The 25,181-nt window shown below is 43.0% G+C and overlaps 1 protein-coding gene across 2 annotated transcripts in view; it reads left to right on the top strand.

Moving 5' to 3' along the window:
- LAMA3 (laminin subunit alpha 3) overlaps positions 1–25,181 on the top strand; it is a 274,852-nt gene that overhangs the window by 195,019 nt on the left and 54,652 nt on the right. Inside the window, exons 38-43 of one of the 2 annotated variants that reach the window (XM_047087081.1) lie at positions 2,843–3,073; positions 7,506–7,619; positions 12,161–12,270; positions 14,879–14,959; positions 21,110–21,216; positions 24,623–24,673. In XM_047087081.1, the coding sequence (XP_046943037.1) occupies positions 2,843–3,073; positions 7,506–7,619; positions 12,161–12,270; positions 14,879–14,959; positions 21,110–21,216; positions 24,623–24,673 (694 nt within the window). Of the gene's footprint in view, positions 1–2,842; positions 3,074–4,306; positions 4,496–7,505; positions 7,620–12,160; positions 12,271–14,878; positions 14,960–21,109; positions 21,217–24,622; positions 24,674–25,181 lie in introns of those variants that run through there. The other variant, XM_047087082.1, reaches the window with a different exon arrangement.

Genomic DNA, 25,181 nt, shown 5'->3' with positions numbered 1-25,181 from the left:
TTTATTTATTTATTTATTTATTTATTATTTTTTTAACTTTTTTTTAATGTTTATTTATTTTGAGACAGGGAGAGACAGCATGAATGGGGGAGGGTCAGAGAGAGAGGGAGACACAGAATCCGAAACAGGCTCCAGGCTCTGAGCTGTCGGCACAGAGCCCGATGCGGGGCTCGAACTCACGGACCGCGAGATCATGACCTGAGCCAAAGTCAGACGCTTAACCAACTGAGCCACCCAGGCACCCCCCTAAAGCTTGTATTTATATAAATGGTCCAACAAGGGTAAAGCCTGGAGCTTGGGATGGGAATAGGCAGTAACTACAAATGGGCACAAGGGTTCTTTTGGGGGTAGGGGGATGAAAATGTAAAACTACATTGTGGCGATGGTTGCATGCCTCTGTAAATTTACTAAAAATTGTACGCTTAAAATAAGGGAATATAATTGTATGCAAATCATACCTCAAGCTGTTAAAAATATAAACTAAAATTATATTAGTATCTTATTTGTATGTAAATAATAATAGATACCATTTATTGAATGTCTACTACATGTTAGGCACTGGGCTAAACACTTTATGTACATTATATTATTTAATTTGCTTTAATCCTCTACTATATAGGACACTATAGGACACATAATCCTCATCATACTGCTGAGAGATTAGATATTATTATGCCCATTTAAGACATATGGAAGCCAAGTTTTAAGGAGGCAACAGAATATAAAGGTTAAATGTGCAGTCTTTTAGGGATGACTGGGTGGCTCAGTCGTTTAAGCCTCCGACTTCAGCTCAGGTCATGATCTTACACTTCCTGAGTTCAAGTCCCATGTCGAGCTCTGTGCTAACAGCCTGGAGCCCGTTTCCAGTTCTGTGTCTCCCTCTCTCTCTGCCCCTCCACTGCTCATGCTCTGTCTCTCTCTCTCAAAAAATAAACAAACATGAAAAAAAAAATTCTTTTTCTAAGTGCAGGCTTTTACATGAAGAGATACTCAACATCACTAATTAGTAGAGAAATGCAAATCAAAACCAACGGGATACCATCTCACAGTCATTAGGATGGCTCCTGTTAAAAATAAAACAGAATAACAAGTGTTGGTGAGGATGTGCAGAAATTGGAACACATGTGCACTCTGGTGAGATTATAAAACAGTGCGAGCCACTGTGGAAAAGAGTATTGAGATTTTAAAAAATTTTAAAGATAGAATGACCACGTGATCCAGCAATCCCACTTCTGAGTATATATCCAAAAGAATTGAAAATAGCGTTTTGAACAGCTATTCACACATCCATGTTCATTTCAGCACTATTCACAGTAGATAAGAGGTGGCAGATGACAGATGAACGGATAAAGAAAATATGGTATATGCATATGTTGGAATATTATATTACCTTAAAAAGGAAATCCTATCACGTGCTAGAATATGATAGTTCTAGCTAGTTAGATTCTGGGACGTAATGTGAAGATTTTATGCTGAGTGGAATAAGCCAGTCACCAAAAGACAAATACTGAGTGATTCTACTTATATGAGGTATTTAAAGTAATCAAATGCATAATATCAGAAAGTAGAATGGTGGTTTTCAGGAATTGGCGGGAGAGGAGAAATTGCTTAATAGGTACAGAGTTTCCATTTTGCAAGATGATAAAGGTCTAGGATGTGTTATACAACAATGTGAATATAATTAATGCTATTCTACTGTACACTTAAAAATGGCTGAAATGGTAAATTTTATGTGATGTGCCTTTTACCATCATAAAAGTAAAATATAAATGTGTGTGTGCAAGAAAAGATTGTACTTTCTGTCCCAATTATGTACATTTAATGAGTGATCTAACTGCATGACTCAGTGGGTTTCCTTAAGCCTTTCTCCTGTATCATTCTCATTCATTTTGTGCACACACAAAAGTGCATTTTTAAAAAAAAATTATTTATTTATGTATTTATTTATTTGAGAGAGAGAGAGAGAGTTGGTTAGAGGGACAGAGGAAGCGAGAAGTGGAGGGAGAGAGAGAGAGAGAGAGAGAGAGAGAATATTTTAAACAGGCTCCATGCACAACATGGAGCCCAAGGTGGGGCTCAGTCCCATAACCCTGGGATCATGACCTGAGCCAAAATCAAGAGTCAGATACTCTGCGGCGCCAGGGTGGCTGAGTCTATTAAGTGTCTGACTCTTGATTTTGGCTCAGGTCATGATCTCACGGTTCCTGAGATCGAGCCCCGCCTCTGTCTCCACACTGACAGCAAGGAGCCTGCTTGGGGATTCTCTCTCTCCCTCACTCTCTGCCCCTCCCTTGCCCTCTCTCTCTCTCTCTCTCAAAATAAATAAATAAACTTAAAAAAAAGTTTAAAAAAGAGAGACATTCAACCAATTGAGCCACCAGGTGTCCCAAAAGTGCATTTTAAAATAAGTAAACACTGGGAAATCTTATTGCATTTCATTGTCCCTTATTTCCTGCCTTCATTTTTTCCCCTTTCATGTGGCACTCTCTTTTCTTAGGAATAACCCAGGATACCTGACTCTAAATATAAATCTGCTATCTTATACTAACTTCTGTTCTCTCCTCTCCCCGTCTCCTCCTCCCCTCCTCCCTTCCTCCCTTCCTCCTTTCCTCCTTTCCTCCTTGCCCTTCCCTTCCCTTCCCTTCCCTTCCCTTCCCTTCCCTTCCCTTCCCTTCCTTCCCTTCCCCCTCCCCTCCCCTCCCCTCCCCTCCCCTCCCCTCCCCTTCCCTTCTCTCTTGTCTTCCGTGCCTTTCCTTTGACTTGTGCTGGACGCCTGCCTCTCTGAAAGCCCTGGAAGTGGGCTTGCCAAGGGGAGACCTTGCTTTTCTTTTTCCATGTGTAGGGAAACTTCAGGCACGCCAGCAGCGGTGCCCCCGTGTCCCGGGAAGAGCTGATGATGGTACTGTCTAGACTAGAAGGTGTGCGCCTCCGAGGCCTCTACTTCACCGAGACTCAGCGGCTCTCCTTGAGCGGGGTGGGACTGGAGGAGGCCTCTGCCACAGGAAGTGGGCGTAGAGCACATCATGTGGAGATGTGTGCCTGCCCCCCTGGCTACACCGGTGACTCATGTCAGGTAGGAAGAAATTCCCCCTAGGACTCCTGTGGCTGCCCCTTCTGTCTGCTGCCCCCACCCTGCTGGACGGTCTGAAGTACTCTGTCCATCGGACAGGTGTCTCCTGGGCTATAGCTTCTGTCTTACCTGGACCACCTTCAGGTATGAAATACAAAAAAGAAATCACAGACATCTCACATTCCACTGGAAAGCCGCAGGCATTTGGTCAATCCTGGAGGTTGTAGAAATCAGGACTTTCTGGGAAGTAGAAAGAGCCCGCCAGTGGGCATCCCAGTATTTGAGCCACTGCCTTTCCAGTAGGTGACCTCGGGTTCTTGTGCTGTTCTTTAGTCGAGGGCCCCTCCGGTTTAGAGTCCAGACAGTGTCCTGGTTCTTCCAGGGGACGTGGCAGCCCAGTTTCCGAGCTCACAGCAGATCTTCCTGCCAGGCCCAGCCAGCCTGACTTGTCCTCAGATGATTAAATTGTGCCATAAAATGAAACTGTCGTATCTCAAGTTGTAAATAGGTTCTCTTCCTGATGGGAGGGAAAAGCACAATGTTTGGTGCAATTATTAGGAAATAGCAAATATTATCACTCAGTGTATTCCCTCTCCCCCCTGTATGTACATTTAGCAACACCCTCCCCTTTCTGTCCTCACCCCTTGATCGCAGAAAGCCCCTAGGTGATCTGCACACAAGTTTCTTTTTTTTAACTTGCAAATATATTACCTGTCGTGGTTTTCTGGGGAGATCATGACCTGAGCCAAAGTCAGACGCTTAACCAACTGAGCCACCCAGGTACCCCGTGGGGACTTCTGTCTTATAACATTTAGTCCACAGGTGCCAAGATTCTTCTTCCCCACCCCCTTCCTCCTATCTCTTTTCTAGCCCGATTAAATAAAATCATAGCCCCAGGGAAGGAGTGGAACCTCTGGATTACCAGCCTCCTGCCCCGGGCGTGTTCTTTGCTCGTGACTCAGCCTGTGATTTACATCTGCTCTAATCAGCTAGTGCCGTCTGCGGGGTAAGGTGGGTAGAAGGTGATGCCTACCCCACCTCGCAGGAATTACAGAGCGGCGTTCTTCCCTGTGGGACTGTTATGTGCGCTCTCTCACAGGCTGACTCATGGGTGAAGTTTACAGGTGGGGCCTCCTGCCGCAGACAGCCTGCCTCACCTGAGTCAGGCGGGCTTGGGCACTGAAGCAGGAAGGGCAGGTATAAGAGGAAGAGGAAAAGGTTTGCGTGCAGCCAGCCGGACGCCCAGGGACCAGGATGTCCCCCACAGTGAGGTGGTCAGCCTGGAGCGCTGGATGGCTGTGGATCTTTGGGGCAGCTGTGGGGCAGTGTCTGGGATATAATTCACAGCAGCAAAGGGTAGCGTTTCTTCAGCCTCCGGGTCAAAGCCATCTGCAAGCAAGTTATGTGGAGTTTAAGCCCAGCCAGGTAATGTCCCTTTTAAATTTGGTTTGGGCTGGGGAAGGGTTCCTAGCTTTATGACATTTTTTAAGTGAAGGGGATGAATGAATAATGGGTGGGCTGGGGGAGGGACCCAGAGCCTCCCTGTCCTGTTGACTGGCAGGGTTTATTACGGTGCCTGACAGATTGTTCTCCTGAGCTGTTAACCACAAACCCCGTAAACATCAGCCCACCTGGAAATGCCCAGGCAGCTCAGAGTTTGAATGTTTGTGGGGTGTTAGTACACTATGAAACTTTGTGCCCTTTCGAGAGTAACTCAGGCCCCAAGACAAAAGAGTCCAGTGCCTGTAGACTTCCAAATTCTGCTTGGAAGAAAATTTACCGGTAAAGTAAACCACGAAAATCAGTGAAATCCGTGTTTAAGAAAAGTGATGAGATTGAATTTGTATAATACCTAACAAGACATGCTTCAATTTGCCAGGCATTAAACACTCATAAAGTCTGCTCGCTTGCTCTCTTTCTCTTTCTCTGTCTCAACTTTCTGGATTTTTACATGTATGCTCACAGAGAAACGGATCCAACGGCTGCTGAGGTAGCCCTGAAAACCTGATAGGGACATCATTTTATCATTTGTACCACAAAAGTTTATTGGAAAAGTGATCCTGAAAAATTGTTACTTAAAAAATATGGTTGCTAAACCCCTTTCTGAAATGATATATTAGGATACATTCATTTTCATTTAGAGTAAATCTTCAATACAATCTGAGTACTTGAACTGAATTGTGTATAAGATTGTGTGGAGTTTGTGTGCTTTGTAGAGGTGAGAAAATGATTATATTTCAATAACCGACAGACGTTCTGCCTGAGTAGAAGTCATGTGACTTGTAGGGGACTTTTTCTGTTTCTAACCGAAAGCAAATTAGGTGGGTGGTTTAATTTTAATCAGGATGGACCGTCCTCCTGCCAAACATGTTTAATTAAGGCTTTTTACTCAGACATGTTGTCATAAATGAACCACATATATTTATTTATTTGGATAATTTGTTCTTTACCAAATATTATTTCATAAGCATGTAATGTGATATGTGGGGGTAATTAAGAGACACTTGCCACTTAGTCGTGGAGAGTATTTGCTTGTAGATATGATCACACTACCAGTGGCTGAATTTTGTTCGAACGTCTCTCTCAGTTGTGTTTTCAATTAAAGAACATTCCTTTCATACTTCGATTCTCCTGTAGACAAGCCTATTCATATAACACATAAAGCAGTCTCATTTTTTGCAATAGCTTCTTTTGCCTAAACATGGTTTCTAATAGCTGAAGGGGAAAACGTACTGGAAATTATAGTCTTGTTATTGTGTCCAGTGTGTAGTAATTGGTAATTTTGGAAGAAACTCCTATCAGAAACTGGGATGTTCTACTCCGGGGAGTATACCAGGCTTCTTTCTCCAGCTCTATAAGGTTGGCTTCTTCCTCTTTCCCACCAGACCAGGTAGAGCCCTTTATGGCTATGGATGAATGAGAATGGATGGTTGATTTTCTGATTTCTCTTGATTGTAGCTTCAGAGTCTTATAGACATAATGCTGTTTAAAGAGGATTAGATGAAAGATGATCTTTTATCTTGAAATATTATTTTTTCCTGATGCTTTAGATAGGCCATATATGGAGGTCACTTAAAGAAACTGGGGACAACATTTGGTTTGAATCAGTGAATTAATTTGCTCTGCCAAAATAAACAAAATGTCTATGATTCTCTTTAAAGACAGAAATCTAAATAATTTTTAATGGCTGGTGTTGGAAGAATTGCTTTTTCTTTTGTTGGGGGCATTCTTAACTAGAATCCTTTTTTAAGTATTTATTTATTTTAAAATATTTATTTTTGAGAGAGAGAGAGAGGCAGCATGTGAGTGGGGGAGGGGCAGAGAGAGAGGGAAACACAGAATCCAAAGCAGGCTCCAGGCTCTGAGCTGCCAGCACAAAGCCCATTGTAGGGCTCAAACTCGTGAACTGCAAGACTGTGACCTGAACCAAAGTCGGATGCTTAACCCATTGAGCCACCCAGTCGCCCAACTAGAATCCTTAAAATATATATATATGTACACACACACACACACACACACACACACACACACATATGGTCAAAGCAACATTGAACAAGAAAAGAAGACCACACCCAGTGAGATTCCCTCCAGCTGGGTCTTTGTGTGTCCCATTGGAGCCCAGCGTCCCTGCAGCGTTCTGTAGAGAACACAGGCACGGTCCTCTCCCCTGAGTTCGCTTTTGCTTATAGACCAGTGAGTGGCAGTGACATGATTCCCCCGGTTCTGCCATTATTGAATAGATCCTAATGAAGACTCCTTATCCCCCTTCATCCACCAGTCCAAACTCTTACTTGGAGATGGAATGCCTGCCCTAAGAGCACTTGAACTTGAAAGGATTTGCTTAGAGACTTTCCCCACCAAAGACTGATGTCCTGACCCTCTTTACCCCTTCACCTCTCCACCCCTCCGCTTGCCCTAAAACGGTTGAAGGAGAGGAAGCCATTTCCACACTCCTCCCTCCACATCTCCCTTTTCTCTCATGTTCCCCCACACATCTCCTGCTCTGCCACTAGCACACACGCGTGCTGTGGCATGGAAACAAGGTAGAATCTGACAAAGGGAGCCAGTGGACTGGCTAGTGTTTGAAAGTAGAAATCCACATACCAACTAAAGGAAAAAAGATTTAAAAAGTGAATGCTTGGGGCACCTGGGTGGCTCAGTTGGTTGAGCGTCTGACTTCAGCCCAGGTCATGATCCCGTGGCTCGTGAGTTCGAGCCCCATGCCGGGCTCTGTGCTGTCGGCTGAGTCTGGAGCCTCTTAGGATTCTGTGTCTCCCTCTCTCTCTGCCCCTCCCCGGCTCACACTCTGTCTCTCAAAAGTGAATAAATGTTAAAAATAAATTTTAAAAAGAAAGTGAATGCTTGACAGTCAGAATTGGCACATGCTTTGGATAATAATTCTTTATGTTGACTAAATGCTTTGTTTGAAAAACAGGGTTGTAGCCCCGGATACTATCGGGATAGCAAAGGTGCATATACCGGACGATGTGTTCCCTGCAATTGCAACGGACATTCAAATCGATGCCAGGATGGCTCGGGAATATGTATCGTGAGTAAATTGATACTCTCCTGGCCGACGATCTGTGTCTCCCTGTCCCCTCACCCCCCACCCTCACCCCACTGGTCCCTGAGACATCAAATATCGCATCTCCAGCCAAACCCAAAGCCAAATTGAGGTTGCTTTGTAAACATGGCATTCAGCATTATCAGGCTGAATTATTTTATACTTCACTTTTCCCTCCATTTTAACACATGCCATCGGAGAAGAACTCCTAGCTGAACAATGAAATGACACATTAGCTTCTAAATTTTTGCTTCATGGAATGTTTTTAATGGGTGGATCCCGGGACTTAATTCCTGGTGGAATATAACAAATCAGAGCCACTGCTTTGGGCCCCTGTTTTGTTGGGGTAGCAGGAGGCTGCAGGAGGGGAGCCTTGTAGCTGTTAGATGAGCAATAGCTCAAGCAAGTAATCGGGGAGAAGATGACGCTTAGAAAGACTTAAGGCACATACTCAAGTCACTCAAGCACTAATCTGCGGCTGCCAAGACAAAGTGGGTTTATGTAGGAAGACAGGTGAGGTGAGTCCTTGCTGTCTGTGGCCTATCCACTGGAGAATAATCTTCTTTTAAAATACCTTAAAAAATATTTCCCATAGAAAATTGGATTGTCGGGAAATTTTTCTTTTGTATCCTGAAGCAGCACATGTTTTCTTCTGCCTTCCTATCTTTCATCCCTGGCAGCCAGGGCCTCCCTACTTGGAAGGAGAATGGACAGATACAAAGAAAGGAGAGAGCATCAGTGCCCCCAGGAGCACAACCCCCCCCACTTACGTTGTGCTGTTTGAAAATGCGTTCTTCTGGCATGGATTTCCTTTGCGTTGTGCAATGCATGTAGAGTGTGTTTCAATTCTTTGAGCTCCTAGACTGTATTAAGCCAAATTCAGCATGTCCCAGGGAACTGCTTCCACTACAAGATGGGACAGGCCAGGACAGGACATTGTTGATAGAATATTCTGTAGAATTTTAACCTTGTATGTTCAAAAGCAATAAAACTCATTGGGAAATAGTAGTTTTCAGCTCATAAATACTCTTCTATAATAATTTATATTTCACAGTGTATGCCGTGTGTAACACAGGTAGATGCTTTAATTTAAAATAAATATTTATCTTGTCACTGAACCATGGCTAGATGTCACGTCCACTCTATCAAAGCTGCCAAAGAACAAAAGTAGCCATTCTCTGCGTCCATTCACCCAGCGGAAGGATCACTAGTGAGTCATAATTCATCTGTTTTAATCAAACAAGATTTTCTTTGTCATTTCCTTTCTCTGTAGCTGTGTCTTCACTTGTCCCTAATGGCCATATGGCCTTTAGAAAGAATTCATTCAGGAAACCTTTACGGAGCCTTTGCTATCGTGGGAGGTAGTGAGCTAAGCACTGTGGTTAAAACCACCCGATGCCCTCCCCGCCTTCACGCCTCCGTGAGGCTTGCGGTCCCGTGGGGAACGTGCGCGCATGCGCGCTCCCACAGAGGCGTGGGGCCAGTGCCTGCACTCGCTCCCCTGCGCAGTGCTCCCCTGGCAGGCTCTGAGCGCTGCCCCTGCCCTTGGGGGGGGGGGGTGTGCCCGTTTTATGGGAGCCAAGGATGCAGCCCTCATTCTCAAAGATCCGTAACGATTTGGAAACCAAGTACTTTTCACCATCGAATGGGCTGGTTCCGCTGCAAATTGGACTTCGTCTCTCAAGAGCCGAGTCAATTTCTAATATCTGGGACCTTCACTCTTGTGCAAATCTCCATATTGTTTCAAGAATAAACTTCGAAGTTTGAAGAAGAAAGTAACCCCAGCCCTTAGCAGTAAAGCCCTGTGCGTCCAAGAGCAGCAGGTCGTATGTTGCGTGGGTGCCGTCGTCAGCCGGAAAGACCCGCAGTGACAGGCCCCTTTCTCTTCACCAAGGCTCTGTCTCTGTCTCTTCTCCTGGCCCCCTTTCTCCCCATATTGCTGCCCCTCCCCCACTCCCCTTGCCTTCTGCCATCTCGGTCATCCCTCTTCTACCACTCTGTTCCCATGTCCCTTCCTCTTTCGGTTTTCCTTCACTTTACTCCCTGGCTCTTGTGCCCATTTCCCCCCTGCCAGGCTTACCTGAAACCCACAGGTGGCCTGGGGCTCTCGTGACGCTCATGGCCAGAGGTCCATGCTCCTCCGTGCCACCTCAGGTTTCCCGTGATCTGAGCTGCTACCTTTCCAGCTGCATCCCACCCCGCCTTGCCCTTCACTCTCCGGAATACCAATTGTTTCATCTTGCCCACACACACCGCTGTGCTCCTGCACGACTGACATTCTATGCACGCTGCTCCCTATGCCTGGTGTGCCCTCCCCTCACTTCTCTGCCCAGCTAATTCCCCTCCTTTTATTCTCCATGCAGGAGGCATCATCGCCTCCAGAAGCCCTTCCCTGAAGCTCCTCTTGCACTTATGGGATGCTGGGGTGCATCAGCCATCAAGTTTTCCACGTTATATTTAACGTGTGTACTCACAGGGTTCTATTTGCCCCCTGGTCAGGGTGCCGATCCATCTTGACATCCCTAGTACCTGGTAGCATGGTGGGACACGTAGTAGATGCCCAATGGATGTTTGGTGTCCGATGGAGCTAAGAGAGCACATGATGTGGGAGTGGATGTGGATTTATCCATCCATCTATCCATCCATGAATTTATTCACAGTAAACCACAAGGAAATTGGTAAGCAGGTATCTCATATTTGCAGGACTGAGAAAGACAGCTATCGAGATAGGTGTTCTCAGCTGAGGGTGGGGGTATTTCAGACATTCTTATGGGACCTTATCAAGCAACACAGGTTCTCACCCCTTTCTACCATTCTTCCCCCACTCCCGAGGAGGACCAGAGGTCAGGGTGTTTTCAGTAGGACGCAGATGGCCTCACCATAATTCTTGTTTCTCCATGTTCTTGCTTCTCCAATGTTTTCAGCTCAGAACTAAGTAGATCTAGGATTAAAATATATCTATTCAGCTATGTTGTTCCTTAAGAATGTCATTTAGAGTTTAAAAAGAAAGGAAACTAAAGTGGAAAGGTAAATAATCCGTTCAAAAAAACGACTGTTTTGTGAGAGAGTCAGGACTGTGCAGCAAGGTAAAGGTCAAGGAGAGACCCCTCTGTGGATCCAACACACTGCATGTGGATTTGGTCCTAGCGTCCAGGTCTACAGGAAAAACTGTCATGGCAGTGACTTTTGGGGAAAGAGGGAAGGATTCAGGGCAGGGATGAGCTTTCTGGTGATGATCCCACGTTAATGTGTAAACAACATCCCTTGTGTGTATGACACGATTTCATATCGGGAAAAAAAGTATGAAAACATGTTATAACACGTGGATTGTGATTGTCTGTTATTGAAAGGTTTGTGAGGAATGGTTGTGTTTAAGCCAAAGGAACTGATGACATTATGCTGGAAGGGACAGTCTCACATTCAAAGCAGGGCCGCACCCACTTAGGATATAGGTGCATGTTGTTTTTCGCAACCTGGTTTCAGATATTATTGAAAATTCACATCCATTGAAGTTTCCTACCAAGCCCCACCTCTACATAAAAGCACGTTTCAAAAACATTAGACTTATTCCCGGTCATATAGAGTGTCTCTGAATTATCAAATGCCCACAATAGGGGAGTGGTTTCCTGGATAGTTTTGTGCATTTACATATGTATTACTAGAGTAAAGCAAGAAACATTAAAAATTCCACAAAATAAGCAAATTTGATACCATCTGCTAGGATTTGCCTCAATGGACTGCTCAATTGGAAAGTCATCTCGTCTCAGTGCTTTATTGAAGAACAACTTTCAATAGGCATTGACTTTGGCATGAAAATAATTGGATTTACATAAACACACAACGTAGATAAACAACATCTTGCTTCTTGGAGACATTGGAATTAAACTGAGATGCTGGAATTATTTTAGATACAATGCAGCTTTTCATTGTTTTAATAAATTCTACATGTTAACTTATTGCAACTGTATTCCTCTTTAGTATATCACGAGTAACTGAATTATGTAAAACAAGTTGATTTTCATAGACATTATTCTCAGGGGAAGAGGGATAGGGCTAACACCTTGCTGAAGCTATAATGTACTTTTTAAAATCCTCCCAGCCTTCGAAAGTGGGTATTATTCTAACTATATGTTTTAAGAAAATTAGAATTGTGTGTAAATCATACATCAATACAACTGGTTAAAAAAAAAAACAACACAAAAACACCGAGGCTCAGAGAGGTAAAGAATCTTGCCCAAGGCTACACAGCTGTGAAACATTGGAGTGAGTTTGAATCTAGCTGGTCTTCCTCCAGTTTCATCCTCCTGATGCTAAGCACCAAATAGCTGATGGAAGGATGCTTACATGTTTTATTTTCCAGTACCAACAGTAACTGGATAGATAGGAATATATACCATTAGTGATTCATAGCTCTATACAGAGTCAGAGGACTTGAGTTATAATTGTGTGAGTAATTAAGGTGATAACAATCTTAATAATAATAAATGTAATTGGCTGCTCTTAATTGTGTGTTCATCTGTCCCAAGAACTGCCAGCATAACACTGCTGGGGAACACTGTGAGCGCTGCAAAGAGGGTCACTATGGGAATGCCATCCACGGACACTGTAGCGTCTGCCCATGTCCTCATTCCAACAGGTACTGTGAGAGCTTGAAAATAATCTGTGGAGATAGGAAGTAGCTTGGTGGTTGCCTGGGACCAGAGATGGGGTGTGGGAGAGGGGCAGTGTATAGGAAGTGGCCGGTAAGGGTGTGGGATTTCTTTGGGGGGTGATGAACATGTTCTGTAGTTGATCATACTGATGGTTTTTACACCTCTGTGAATCTGCTAAAAGCCATTGAATTGTACGCTTCAAATGGACAAGTGATACAGTATGTGAATTCTATCTCAAAGCAGTTGTATTTAAAAAAGAACATGCAAAAATGCAAAACAAAAGCAAAACAAATAAGAACAGTTTCCCAAGTGTACGCTTGTGTGCTTTTCCTTTTCCTCTTTCCTTTCACTCTTCATTCGGTGGTTAAATGTTATTTACTGAACGCCTGATACAGGGGCTAGGAGTTAGCCTCCTCTAGGTGCTGGGGAAACTACAGGAAAGAAGACTGACAGACTCTGCTCTCACGAGGCTTCCCCTGGAGAATGCAGGCAGGGAGAGTTGTCACACTTGAGAAATATGTGCACAAATAAATAAGCATAATTTCAGATAGAGATGGGCTTTGAAGTTGATAACAGGGCTATGTGATTGATAGTGAGTGAGTAGACTCTTTACAGAAGAGTAGGAGGGTTTTCTGAGGTCCTTGGCCAAGGACCAGGGAACAATGAGATGGAGTAAGCATGGCAGTATCTCGGCACTGAGGGTCTGAGGCAAGGAAAAGACAAGAGACAGCCCCTGTGACAATGTGTCCATGGAGTAAGGAGGTGGTTAGAGGGCAGTGTGGGACAGAGGGTCAGGAGGTGAGGTTGGTGGGGCACCCAGGGTACAGATCCCGTAGGACTTTGCAGGCTATAGCAAGGCACTTGGATTTATCCTCGGTGTGATGGAAGTCACAGGCCAGTTCTGAGCCATGGAGTGACGTGACCTGAGTTGTCATTCAGACTCCAGTACAGCAGATACATGACATAGGTAGAAACCTGCCACTTGGATTTCATGGTGATTCATGTTCTCTTTGGCCTCGGTACCTTGTCATATTCCTGCTTATCGTGACACATCCGCTGTGGGTCCAAGCAAAATACAAGTAAACAAAGCAAGAGTTGATTTGAAAATCAGGAAGATACCAATGACAGTATCTGCAGTGCACAGGCTCGGGAGCAAGTGTGAACCACAAGGCGGGATGATATCAGGCCAGTATCAGAGAAATTGGCCACGTTACCAGAAGCCACTGCCCAGATGTGGCTTTTCTGAAGATGCATATTTGAAATGTGCACCCTGGTTTGCTCTCTGTGTATCTGATACTCCTTAAACTTGCCCAGTCCTGTGACTTTATTTGAAAAGGGATTTAGCACTCAGTACTTGCCTAGACTTGTTGGAACAGATGCTAGAGAGAGTGGAAACAAGATTTTCATGGGGTGCTCAGGGGAAAGCTTTTCATCTTTGATGGCACAGCATAGTGTTATCATGAAGACCAGCTTCTGGCTTTCAGGCAGTTGAAGTAACACACAGTTCCTCGGATTTATCAGTGAAATATGGTTTTTATTTAACTCTTTCTCCATCAATATTCATACTGTTGACGAATTTCTAACTGTTCCTTTAGAAGTATAACTCTGGAGGCTCAGTCGGCTAAGCGTCTAGTTCTTGATTCGGCTCAGGTCATGACCTCACGGTTCGTGAGTTCGAGCCCTGCATTGCATCCGGCTCTGTGCTGACAGTACAGAGCCTGCTTGGGATTCTCTTCCTCTGCCCCTTCCCCCACTTGCACTCTCTCTCTCTCTCTGTCTCTCAAAATAAATAAATAAACTTAAAAAAAAATAGTATAATTCTGTCCATCTACTAGGCCAAGAGAAACTTCCCAGATAAAAATTCTTTTACCAGCAAATGATAAATAGAGGTATTTTCCCTCAGATTTATTCAGTGTAATGTTTATAGACATATCTCAAGGCAACAGAGTTTTTTCATGATTTGCTCACTTATTTGGAAAAAAAAAAGCTGCTCAAATATACACTAGGTTAGAACAAAAAGAAAGAGAATCGGAATCCCACAACTTGATTTGAAAAATGTAAAAATCGCCAATGATTGTGCCCACAGAAATACCTAGACGGGCAAGCCTGTTTTATGCCTTAGTCCCTCCTGCCTGGCCCCTTTTCTTCCTAGGAGATAATGTACCCAATATGAAGGAACTAGAATAAACAAGGAGGAAAATTTTTTGAAGAATCCAAGCTCCCTGTCCTTTTTTTCTGCCTAGACTTGTTTTATTCTTTCCTTGTTATTCCTGGAAAAATGCTGTTGTAATCATTTCTTCCAAAATGAGTTACTTTGCTCTGTCTCAAGTGAAGGAATGTATTTCTCCAAGCCAAAAATAAAACTAAATAAATGCCTTCAGTCCTTATGTACCAAGATTTGCCCAATGTGAGCTGAAAATATTCATCATTATCTACACAAGTCTTAATGGACACATTTTTCTTCATATAAGAAGTAACCAGATCCTTGGTGTCTGTTTCCACTTAAGGCAAGTCAGTGCTTTGTGGCAAAAAATAATGAGCATGAAGCCTATCGATTGTTTTTACTGAGGCTTTTTTCTGTCTTCCTTCCAGTTTTGCCACTGGCTGTGTTGTGACTGGGGAAAACGTGAGGTGCTCCTGCAAACCTGGATACACAGGCACACAGTGCGAAAGGTGGGTGCTGCCCCTCGCCCCTCTCCCCCCCCCCCCCCGCCCCGCATCCCACAGGTAGGGTGGGCTCTGCGAGCAGGCTGCAGCAGGCTCAGGCTGTGGGTGCGGCTGTGCTGGGTCGTGGCTCAGAGCTGGGGTGGGGCTGTTGCTTTCACGGAGGCTGGAGAAAGGTCTTTAGGGAAAAATACAAGACTATTCACTTAATAAATCATTAACTTCTTTATCTTTCTCGTTTTTTACATGTTTCAGAAATTTGAGAAGGAGGCCCAACGTATCATAGCGCTATGTACCCCCAACACGCTATCCCCCTGCACACTCCCTCATTCCCCTCCCCTACATATTTCTACGTGCCCCTCCCCCTCCACATCTGTATGTACTTCCACCCCCTACATGTCCTTACCTATCCCTACATCCACATAGATTCATCCTTACATACCCCCACCCCATGTATGCATATCCCTACATACCCCTACCCACCACACACGTGTCCTTGTATTTGCCTACCTGGCACACATAACCCTAACTAGCCTAGCTCCATATACATTCATCCTTACATAGTCCTCACCCCATATATGCACATCCTTATGTACCCCTACCCCACCACCACATCCCTACTTACCTGCACACGCACATGCAACTCTACATACTCCTATACACACACACACACACACACACACACACACACACACACACAATTATACCTCTCTGTCCCCACATATTATGAACACCTGCAGGACAGTCTGTGTCATTCATTTCTGAATCACTGCTGCCTACTATTCATGTATTATTCATGTAATAGGTGTTCAGCAGCGGAACAAAAGAATAAATGTTGCAAAATGGAAACTATGAACTTAATTATGAGGGGCCAAAGAGCCAAGCTTTCGTTTTGCATGAACACATTTTCATGATTAGCTACCATACATTGGGCTCTGCCAAGCATATAAGGACTATGAAAGGTACTTAGAGTCTACCTCGGAAGGTAGCATGTACATTGTGCAAAAGTAACAGCATAGAAATGAATCATATGGACAGCATGTTTTTAAATTTAAAATAAGTTTATCATAAAGTCAATACTTACTTATAGGAATTATGTAACACAAGTGAGCAAAGAACCAATGAGGCCCACTATACCTTTATGTAGCTCTATATATTTGTGCATGCTCAGATATAATCCTGCTTATAATCATTTTATTTATAAAATCCCCAGTTAAAACTTGTATATTCTTACAGTTCATTCTGTGTGCACAGACGTTTTCTTTTTTTTTTTTTTAATTTTTTTTTAACGTTTATTTATTTTTGAGACAGAGAGAGACAGAGAATGAACGGGGGAGGGTCAGAGAGAGGGAGACACAGAATCTGAAACAGGCTCCAGGCCCTGAGCTGTCAGCACAGAGCCCGACGCGGGGCTCGAACTCACGGACCGTGAGATCACGACCTGAGCCGAAGTTGGCCGCTTAACCGATTGAGCCACCCAGGTGCCCCCAGACGTTTTCTTAAAAACAAAAGTAGATTGCTGTTTTACTTTCTGTTTTTGGCTCATTTTCTCACCTAGTAGATCTAGTAGAAGGTTAGCAATATCTTTCCATCTCAGTAAGTATTCACTGATAACATCGTGTCAGAACCAAGAAGTTCTGTAATCTACTGCTGGTCTTTGAAATAGTTTTCCTCTTTTCCATTCAAAGCAGCACTAAAAGTCAATCCTTGTGGTGAATTATTTGTGTACATAAATCCTCAAGATGTAGTTAATAGAACCAGATCCCTTGGATCTAAGGATAGGTGCATTTTCAGACTTTTGATACATTTTGCCAGATTGCCCTCCAGAAAAGTCAGACTCATTTCTGTTCCTCCAGTAGCAAAAGAGCAGCTTTTGCCACGAGTGAATACTACAAATGAGCAGTTTTTAAAATATTTGCCAGTTTGGTAGTTGGAAATTTTAATCATTCGAATTTACATTTCTTTGTTTCATAATTAGATGGGATTTTTTTCACGTACTAATTAACCATTTGTAGACCTTATTTTTTGGATTGCTTTCTAGGCTTTTTACTCACTTTTTCTAGTGCAATGTTCTTTTATTTTATTTATTGGTCTATACAAATTCTTCATACTACATGTTGCAAATTTTTGTTTATTTTTTGTTTATGTCTTTTTGGTTTCGTTTTTTGTTATATGTGTCTACTCTTATATTCTTTAGGCTGTCAGCCTTTGGGGCCATGCTTGGCGAAGTTACAGAAATGTTTATGCTTTCTTTTAGGACTTACATAGTTTTATTTCTTACACGCAGATCTTCATGTTGGTGAAAATTTGGAACCTAGCTTTTTGGTGGTGTCAGGGCATCTCACATGGCAGATAGATTTAGGGTCAACGTGTACAGCAAAATTGGCCAGAGTTCAAGAAACTCACACTATCCCAGTATTCCATCCCCATAATCCAGGGCCCACGTTGCATGAAATACACATAGTATTTGGGTACATCCCAGAGCCACACTCAGTAGGGTCAGACGTGCACACTAGGGGAGGCATAAGGAAAGCAGACTAATTAGGGGACTGGCAGATTCACATCCTTCATGTCACACTGTCACACTCACTGCAGGCTGTGTGCTCACTGAGTGAATGGGGACAGACATTCCAGCTGTTTTTCCCTCTGTGCCTCTTGTGCTGTCACTCTTCTCTCCCCCACCTCTCTCTCTATTGCCAAGTACATTTAGTTGAATTGACGAAAGATGAACGTGCATTTACAAAGTTTCTGTACAAACTTAGAGTCATTTCCATACATTTCGTTCAGTCTTTGTGCCGTTGTCATTTCTGAAAGTATAAAATGCCTTTAGATAGTTGGTTGAGCAAGGCTCTCCTCATAACCCTTAAAATGTTTTCCTTGGCCATTCTGGCATATTATTTTCCTGGATAAACTTTAGAAGAGTTTTATAAGATTTCAAAACAAAACAAAACAAAAACAAAATTAATTCGGTTTTCACAGGAAGGCAGGGGTTATCTGAGACATTTGACAGACAGGGTGGGACCTACGTGGGTCTAGTGGGCCTAAGGGATGACGTGGGGCTGGAGGGTGGCTCAATCAGGGAAGTTACCCAAGAAAATCCAAGGACCTTGAGGCTATTTGCCTGGGAGGAAGGTGCGGACTGCCTCATTACGGGATCACTGAGCGTCAGCTAAGGGGCAGGGCACTGTCTGGTGGTAAAAAGATGCAATTTCAAGGTTCTTCTGTTTTCCATTTCAGCAAAAGGAACCTTGCCCACAGTTGCCTCACATCTATTATTCATTCTTTCTTTCAATGAAAAATGTATGGAGATCCTAGTATATGCCTGGCACTGGGCTAAGCGCTAGGGACACATTAGCGGCTGGAGCCCAGACTCTGCCCTTAGGGTTTTACAGTCTAGTGGTGGACAGACACACAAACCAGCCATTAAAATAGTGACCAAGACATAACTGGGTCCCCAGGCTGCAGGGGAGGAGCATCCAACTGCCCCTGAGGGGTGAGGGAGGAAGGGGCAGCTATACTGAGATGGGAAGGACGGGTGGGTAGAATGGGCTTCGGGAACGTTCTTCCAGGCTCTGTGGTGTGAAAGCTTGAGACTCCCACCTGGGAGAGGCATCCTAGTGCGATCCTCCTCATGGTTCTTCACAAACAATGATGCAGAAAACAGCAACAGACCGGCTGAGACATCCGGTTGGCAGGCAGCAGATTTGAAAAGAGAAATTCTTAATTAACAGTTCTCACAGCTTATGTCTGTTGTTTGCTGTCTCAGGAAAGCAAACTATAGTTTCTTAATTTTTTTTGAAGAACTTGTTCACAAGTAAATGCCATATGAATGTCAAATTTTTTAATTTGTTCAACATGTATTGGGGACCCCCCTTTGTGCCAGGCATCAAGCCAGCGCTAGTCGTTAGCTATGCAGTGGTAGCTACAAGGGCAATATAGGGTGAAGAGTAAAAATATAAGCAGGAGCCCGCTGGGCGGAAGAGGGAACAGCCAATCTGAAGGAGGGGGTAGGAAAGGCTTCCCAGCTCATAACCGTGCCCTGGGCCACATTTCTCCCTCGGCTTCTCCGAGCCATAGAGGACAAACATGTTCTCTGCTCTTTTTTTCTTGTACCACCGTCATCTATGAAATCAGGAAGTTTTACTTCAGTGCATTGTGTTTGGACACCAGCTTAAAACGAGAAGAAGGGTGCCGGTCATTTCTGTAATCAGTCACTAACACTTTTTGCAAGAATAAGGAAGACGTGGAATCTAACTTCCTAAATATTTATGTGACTTTAATATAAAGTGTTTTGTAATTATGCATCTTTTACATGGAAAATTTAGATATAGGTGACACATCTAAAAATAAAGTATTTAAAACATAGGTCTTTTGCCTATAGCATGGTTTGTTACGCAGAATATGGGGCCAGTCACATAAAGTAAAGCCTATGACAAGTTGGTTAGTAGACTTAGACAAGGCACCTCAGCGTAGTTACCTTCTTGATAATCAAGGAAGGCATGGGATTTCTGCTTCCTACCCACTTTCTGAAATGTGATAATTCCAAATTATGCCAGTTATACATAGATGTGTATATGTGTGTGTGTGTGTGTGTGTGTGTATATTTGTGTGTGTATATATATATATATATATATATATATATATGCATGTTTCATCACATCTGAAAATGGTAGCTAACTTTTACTGAGTGTCTATTATGTGCAGGCATTGTATTAGATTCTTCACTACATTATTTTTTATCTCATTCATTGATCAAAATAGGTATTAATAGTGCAATTATTCACTTATTCATTCTGCATACACTTATCTGGCACCTATTATGGGCCCAGGCACTCTCCCATGTGCAGGGATGTATCAGCCAAAGAATCCATGCCTTTGTGGAGTTTTCTTTTTTTTTTTTATTTTGTTTTCAATGTTTATTTATTTTTGAGAGACAGAGACAGAGTGTGAGTGGGGGAGGGGCAGAGAGAGAGGGAGACAAGGAATCGGAAGCAGGCTCCAGGGTCTGAGCTGTCAGCACAGAGGCCAACGCAGGGCTAGAACTCATGAACCCAGGACATCATGACCTGAGCCGAAGTCAGATGCTTAACCAACTGAGCCACCCAAGTGCCCCGAGTTTACACTTCCAAGGGAGACATAGATGAAGAAACTGAAGCTTGAAGGGTTAAGATAATAGGCCAAGGTTACACAGCATGGAGGCAGGGATCCAGCCAGGTCTTCCTGATAAAGCCTGTGTCCTTTGCACCCATTGGCAAAGTCTATATAAATTACCTAACAGTTCCATGATGCAAAGCTTAAATTTGGGGGAGAGCCAAATACCACATTTTCTTGATTCTATCAATTCCATGGAAGAGAAGGCACCACACACAGACACTGAGTTAATGACAATTGGGGGGGGGGGGCTAGCATAAGAATGGAACTTTGCTAATAGAAATATTTTAGTTTACCTCCCAATTCCAAAAACATTGTGTCTGTTTTGTTGTTTGTTTGTGTTTTAAATAGAAACTCAGAATCAAGGAAGTGTTTTTTAACTTAAGGAATGGAGTCCTCATCACCAAATTATCTAGAATAATAAAGGCTCTCAGCCAAGAGAGTAGGTGTTGTAACTGCCCTCCATTGTTTAGGCTCATTAAATACAGCCCTGTAGCAATTAGTGCAAATGGGAATTATGCAGGCTTGAAACAGTTCAGTAGGCAATATTAATAAAATCCCCATTGATAAGCAAATTTGAAATTCTATGAGTTTTACTTTAAATTTTTCTTTGAGAAAATTAGCCAGAAATTAAGCAATATTTAATTGTGTGGTATCTTCAGGAACATAACTCTTGCATAAAGCTGATCCACCCCTGACTTCCATTAATGGTCGAACCACTGGCTTCTGTGTGCATTTTGTTCATCTGCCATTCATCGACAGGGGTAACTGAGGATTTTGTCGTCCTGGTGTCAACGAGGAGGGAGCAAGCTCTGCCTGCCTCCTACTTTCTCTGTTCTCATCGAAGCCATAACTATCTGTATGGAGACACACTCATTCTTGCAAAGCAGCCTTCCCCACTTAGGGTGACAACATCTCAAACGGAGAGTTCAAGGGTGGAGAAAATGTCAGATGGAACAAATGATGAGCTCTTTGAGTGTTTCTCGTTTTTCTCTTTATTTTGGGTAGGTGTGCACCCGGATATTTCGGGAACCCCCAGAAGCTTGGAGGTAGCTGCCGGCCGTGCAGTTGTAACAACAATGGCCAGTTGGGCAGTTGTCACCCCTTGACGGGAGGTAAGATGGACTCACACCTTTGTTAACCTGCATTTATCAATCTGGTTTTAATAAAATAGCAGGGGAGGAACCTAGGTAAATATTTTCATGAAGCACAATACCCAATGCCAGCTAACAGATATTTTGACAGCTTGGCTTGGTGAATACTTGGTTTGGTGAATACAGTTTGGTGAATAACTTACTTCAAATAGCTTTTTTTTTTAATGTTAATTTTTTTTTAACATTTATTGATTTTTGAGAGAGGAAGTGCAAGAAGCGGTGAGGGAAGGGACAGAGAGAGAGGGAGACAGAGGACCCGAAGCAGGCTCCTCACTGTGAGCATAGAGCCCAGTTGTGGGGCTTGAACTCACAGAACCATGAGATCATGACCTGAGCCAAAATCAAGAGTCAGCTGCTTAACTGACCGAGCCACCCAGGTGCCCCTCAAGTAGGCTTTTGTTAAAAAGATAAATTGCTTTTAAAAGTCAAGTAATTGCAGTCAAAATAACCTCAGCTCCTATTTGGTGATTTTGCTCAGATCTCCCTTGACATTATAAGGTTATAACATATCAGTTTTCTTCATGTGTGTATCTGAGGAGATCAACATATTCTTTCTTGAATATCAATCCATGTCTGAGATGTGGGTGGTATAACTGGGATGGATTTCACATACCAAGGAAAAGAATCACTAGGAGTTAGTGTGGGTTCATTAGGAACAACTTGGAAGGAAAAGGAAGATGATTTTCTTCCTTCTTCAGCCGAGAATATTAACGTGATTTATCAAGAAAATATCACAGATATAGTATAATGCCAAACCTTAGATAAAATCTCTAATCTTACAGTTATGGACAAGATGAAGAACTACACCCTGAATGTATAGATTAGATCTGGTCAAGTGACTGCTCCCAAAGGAATATAGAGTAAATGGATTATTATCAGTCCAGAATGAGCTATCTTCTGACATGCGCTGCGCCTTAATCCTTGGCTCTATCTTGTTCAACACTTTTGACCTGAATGGGAATGTAGAAGGCATGCCCACCCAGTTATCACATGACACAAAGTTGGGAAAGATAGAAAATGCCTCCTATGGCACATTTAGAATATTTAAGGGACTCAAGAGCCTAGAATAATGGGCCGATTCTAAGACAACATTATGTTAGGGATAAGCCCGTGGTCTTATAGTTGAATGGCATAAAAATAAGTGTGTGATAAGTGAGATGTGACTTAGTAGCAACAAGTGAAAAAGACTAAGGCTTTAGTCAGTAGCAAGCTCGTTATGGCTCAAGAGAGTAATATGGCCCCTAGGACACCTCATACGATCTTCAGTGAGTTCTAGAGTCTAACACCAGGTGGTCTGCCGTTCCCTGGCATGCTGCTTGTGTAAATCCTCATGTCGGACTTCTGTCTCTAGAAGACAATAGACAAGCTACGGTTTGTTCAGAAGAAGTGGAGATACTGAAAAAACTTGGAACCATGTCACAGGAAGGATTGACAAGCCAGGACAGTGGAAAGAAGACTTGGAAAGGATGTATTTGAGAGGCTGATTGACGTGTGGGAGAAGGGTCTGTTTGTTCTGTGTGGCACAAGAAGTAGAACCCAAGGAATGGAAGCTAGAGGGAGGTCTACGTTAAGCCATCCTAAGGAAGAAGTGTCATGTGTTTAAAGATGAAAAAGACTGTTTTAGAAAAACATGAGTTCTGTGAAGAGAGGTATTTGAGGAGAAGCTTCAACATCACACACAGCATATTCATGAGATTACTATCTTTACAACCCTTTTTTTCTCCCACTTTAATAACAACAACAGCAAAGAAACCTGAAATAAGGATGGTGACTATTTGCTCCCCAAATGGAAGAAAACACTCACGCATCAGACTTTTTGTTTCTCTGAGGTTTTACCCCCTTTTTCATTCTTTTTATTTTAATTAATAATGTACAGATTCCTTGGTGGTCAACATTAAAACTTGTTAAGAAAATTGCACTGATAAATCAATCACCCACATGAGGCAAGTCCTCCCTGGGTTATTCAAAGTGCTGTGGGGGATTGTGAAGAAAATAAAACTGTTTCCTGGTCGTAGGAAATTTACAGCTTAATTGAGGAAATAAAAGTGACATAACTATCCATAGCATTAAGAATGAGTAATTTTTAAAAAAAGGTGAGTGGGCTGCCTGAGTGACTCATTTGGATAAGCATCTGACTCTTAATTTCCGTTCAGGTCACAATCCCAGGTTGTGGGATTGAGCCCTGTGTCAGGCTCCATGTTGAGTGTGGAGCCTGCTTAAGATTCTCTCTCTCTCTCTCTCTCTCTCTCTCTCTCTCTCTCTCTCTCTTCCTCCCCTTCCACCCCCACCCTAACCCCGTTTGCATGTGTGCACTCTCTGTCTCTCGAAAAAAAAAAAGATGAGTAAGAAAAACCCATGATTATATATGATAAATTAAAATGTCTACAAATATATAGAAAAGAGACGCTGATTGTCTTTGAGTGGTGGGATCAAGGGTGATGTTTTTATATTACTTTTCTGATTTTCCCAAACTTTCCATAGTGAACTTCTATTATTTATGTTACAATTAAATGTAGTTTAAAGTATATGTATATACACACAAAGTGTGGAATATTGCCTGCTGCTGAGAAGACAAAACGTGAAATCTTGTCTAGGAAAATGTCAAGCTTTGTGATTTCCTGTGGTGAAATTAGATTTTTTTTTCTAGAGGGAAGGGAGAGGGCATTTCATTGTAAAGATGCATGGTGCAGGGGAAAGAGTAGAAATGGAAAGAGTAAAGAACATCCAAGGAAGACCAGTAGGTTTTCTCTTACTCTAGTTGAGAACCTCAAAGTCTAGCTCATATCTGTGGTAATTGGCAGTGTGGGTCCACTAACATTGTGTGCATATCTCTCTCTCAGCACCTGTCACACTGTTGTGTGATTTATCTGCTTCCCCTGGGGGCCAGTAAACCACAGGACAGCAGGGATTTTTGTCTTCCTAGCTTTGTATTTCCTGTACATGGCACAAGGCCAAGGCATGCCGTAGATGCTCAAAGGTGCTCAATCAATGTTTACTGAATGTTCTTGAATGATACTGGAAGGAAGTCAATAGTTGTATAGGAAACTATCAAATATCAAATGAAGAAAGCCTTACCACTAATGATTAGGGGGGTTTAATTAGATAAGAATATCATGACCTTGTATAGAGAAGAAAATGAATATACAGTCAGGGGCGTCACGAGAGAAGTTCCTGCAGCAAGACTGGTGAGAGATGGGAAAGCTCCCTGAACGATGGCACGGGTAAAGAGGGAGAAGGGAAGAGCCAACGATGCCAGATAATTGGGTGACTAAAATCTTCTCAAACTAGCTTTTCTGAAAGCCAAATTAAAAAGCAGATGAAGAGGAAGTTGAATAACAATATCTACTTTGGTTATTCCTTGTTTCAGACTGCATAGACCAAGAGCCCAAAGATGGCAGCCCTGGAGAAGAATGTGATGGTGAGAAAAGAACCCACCCCCTCCCCCCGCCTCCAGCTGTGAGGTTTAGTTTAAGATATGTGAACCTTGTGCTGGGATGTGCACTTTCCAGGTTGGGAAAGCCATGGTGGGAGGCGGTAGGGGGAGGACTTCTTAGGGTCAAGCCCAGCCTCTGTTAACTCACAGCTTTATGATCTTGGGCAAGTGACCTGACTTCCCCAAGCCTCAGTTTAATCATTTGTAAAATGGACATAATAACTATATGTACCCCACAGAGTTGCTGGGGAAGTGCTTACAAATCTTACCATAATTCCTGGCAAATAGCAAGCTCTCGGTAAATAAAAGCTATTTATTATTATTTTTCCACACACAAAATAAGTAACAAGTTGCATAGAATCACCATTTCTTCCAATTTTATTGAGATATAATTGACGTGCAGCATTGTATAAAAGTGCACAACATAATGACTTGATGTATGTATATGTTGCAAAATGGTTATCACAGTAAGTTAATAGCCATCACCTCACAT

This window comes from Lynx rufus, unplaced genomic scaffold (assembly GCF_022079265.1).
Source record: "Lynx rufus isolate CCGP_SWC_20201006 ecotype Redwood Valley unplaced genomic scaffold, mLynRuf1.p SCAF_22, whole genome shotgun sequence".
Taxonomy (NCBI): domain Eukaryota; kingdom Metazoa; phylum Chordata; class Mammalia; order Carnivora; family Felidae; genus Lynx; species Lynx rufus.
Note: the sequence above shows the minus strand (reverse complement) of the source record. Positions and strands in the feature narration are given on the sequence as shown.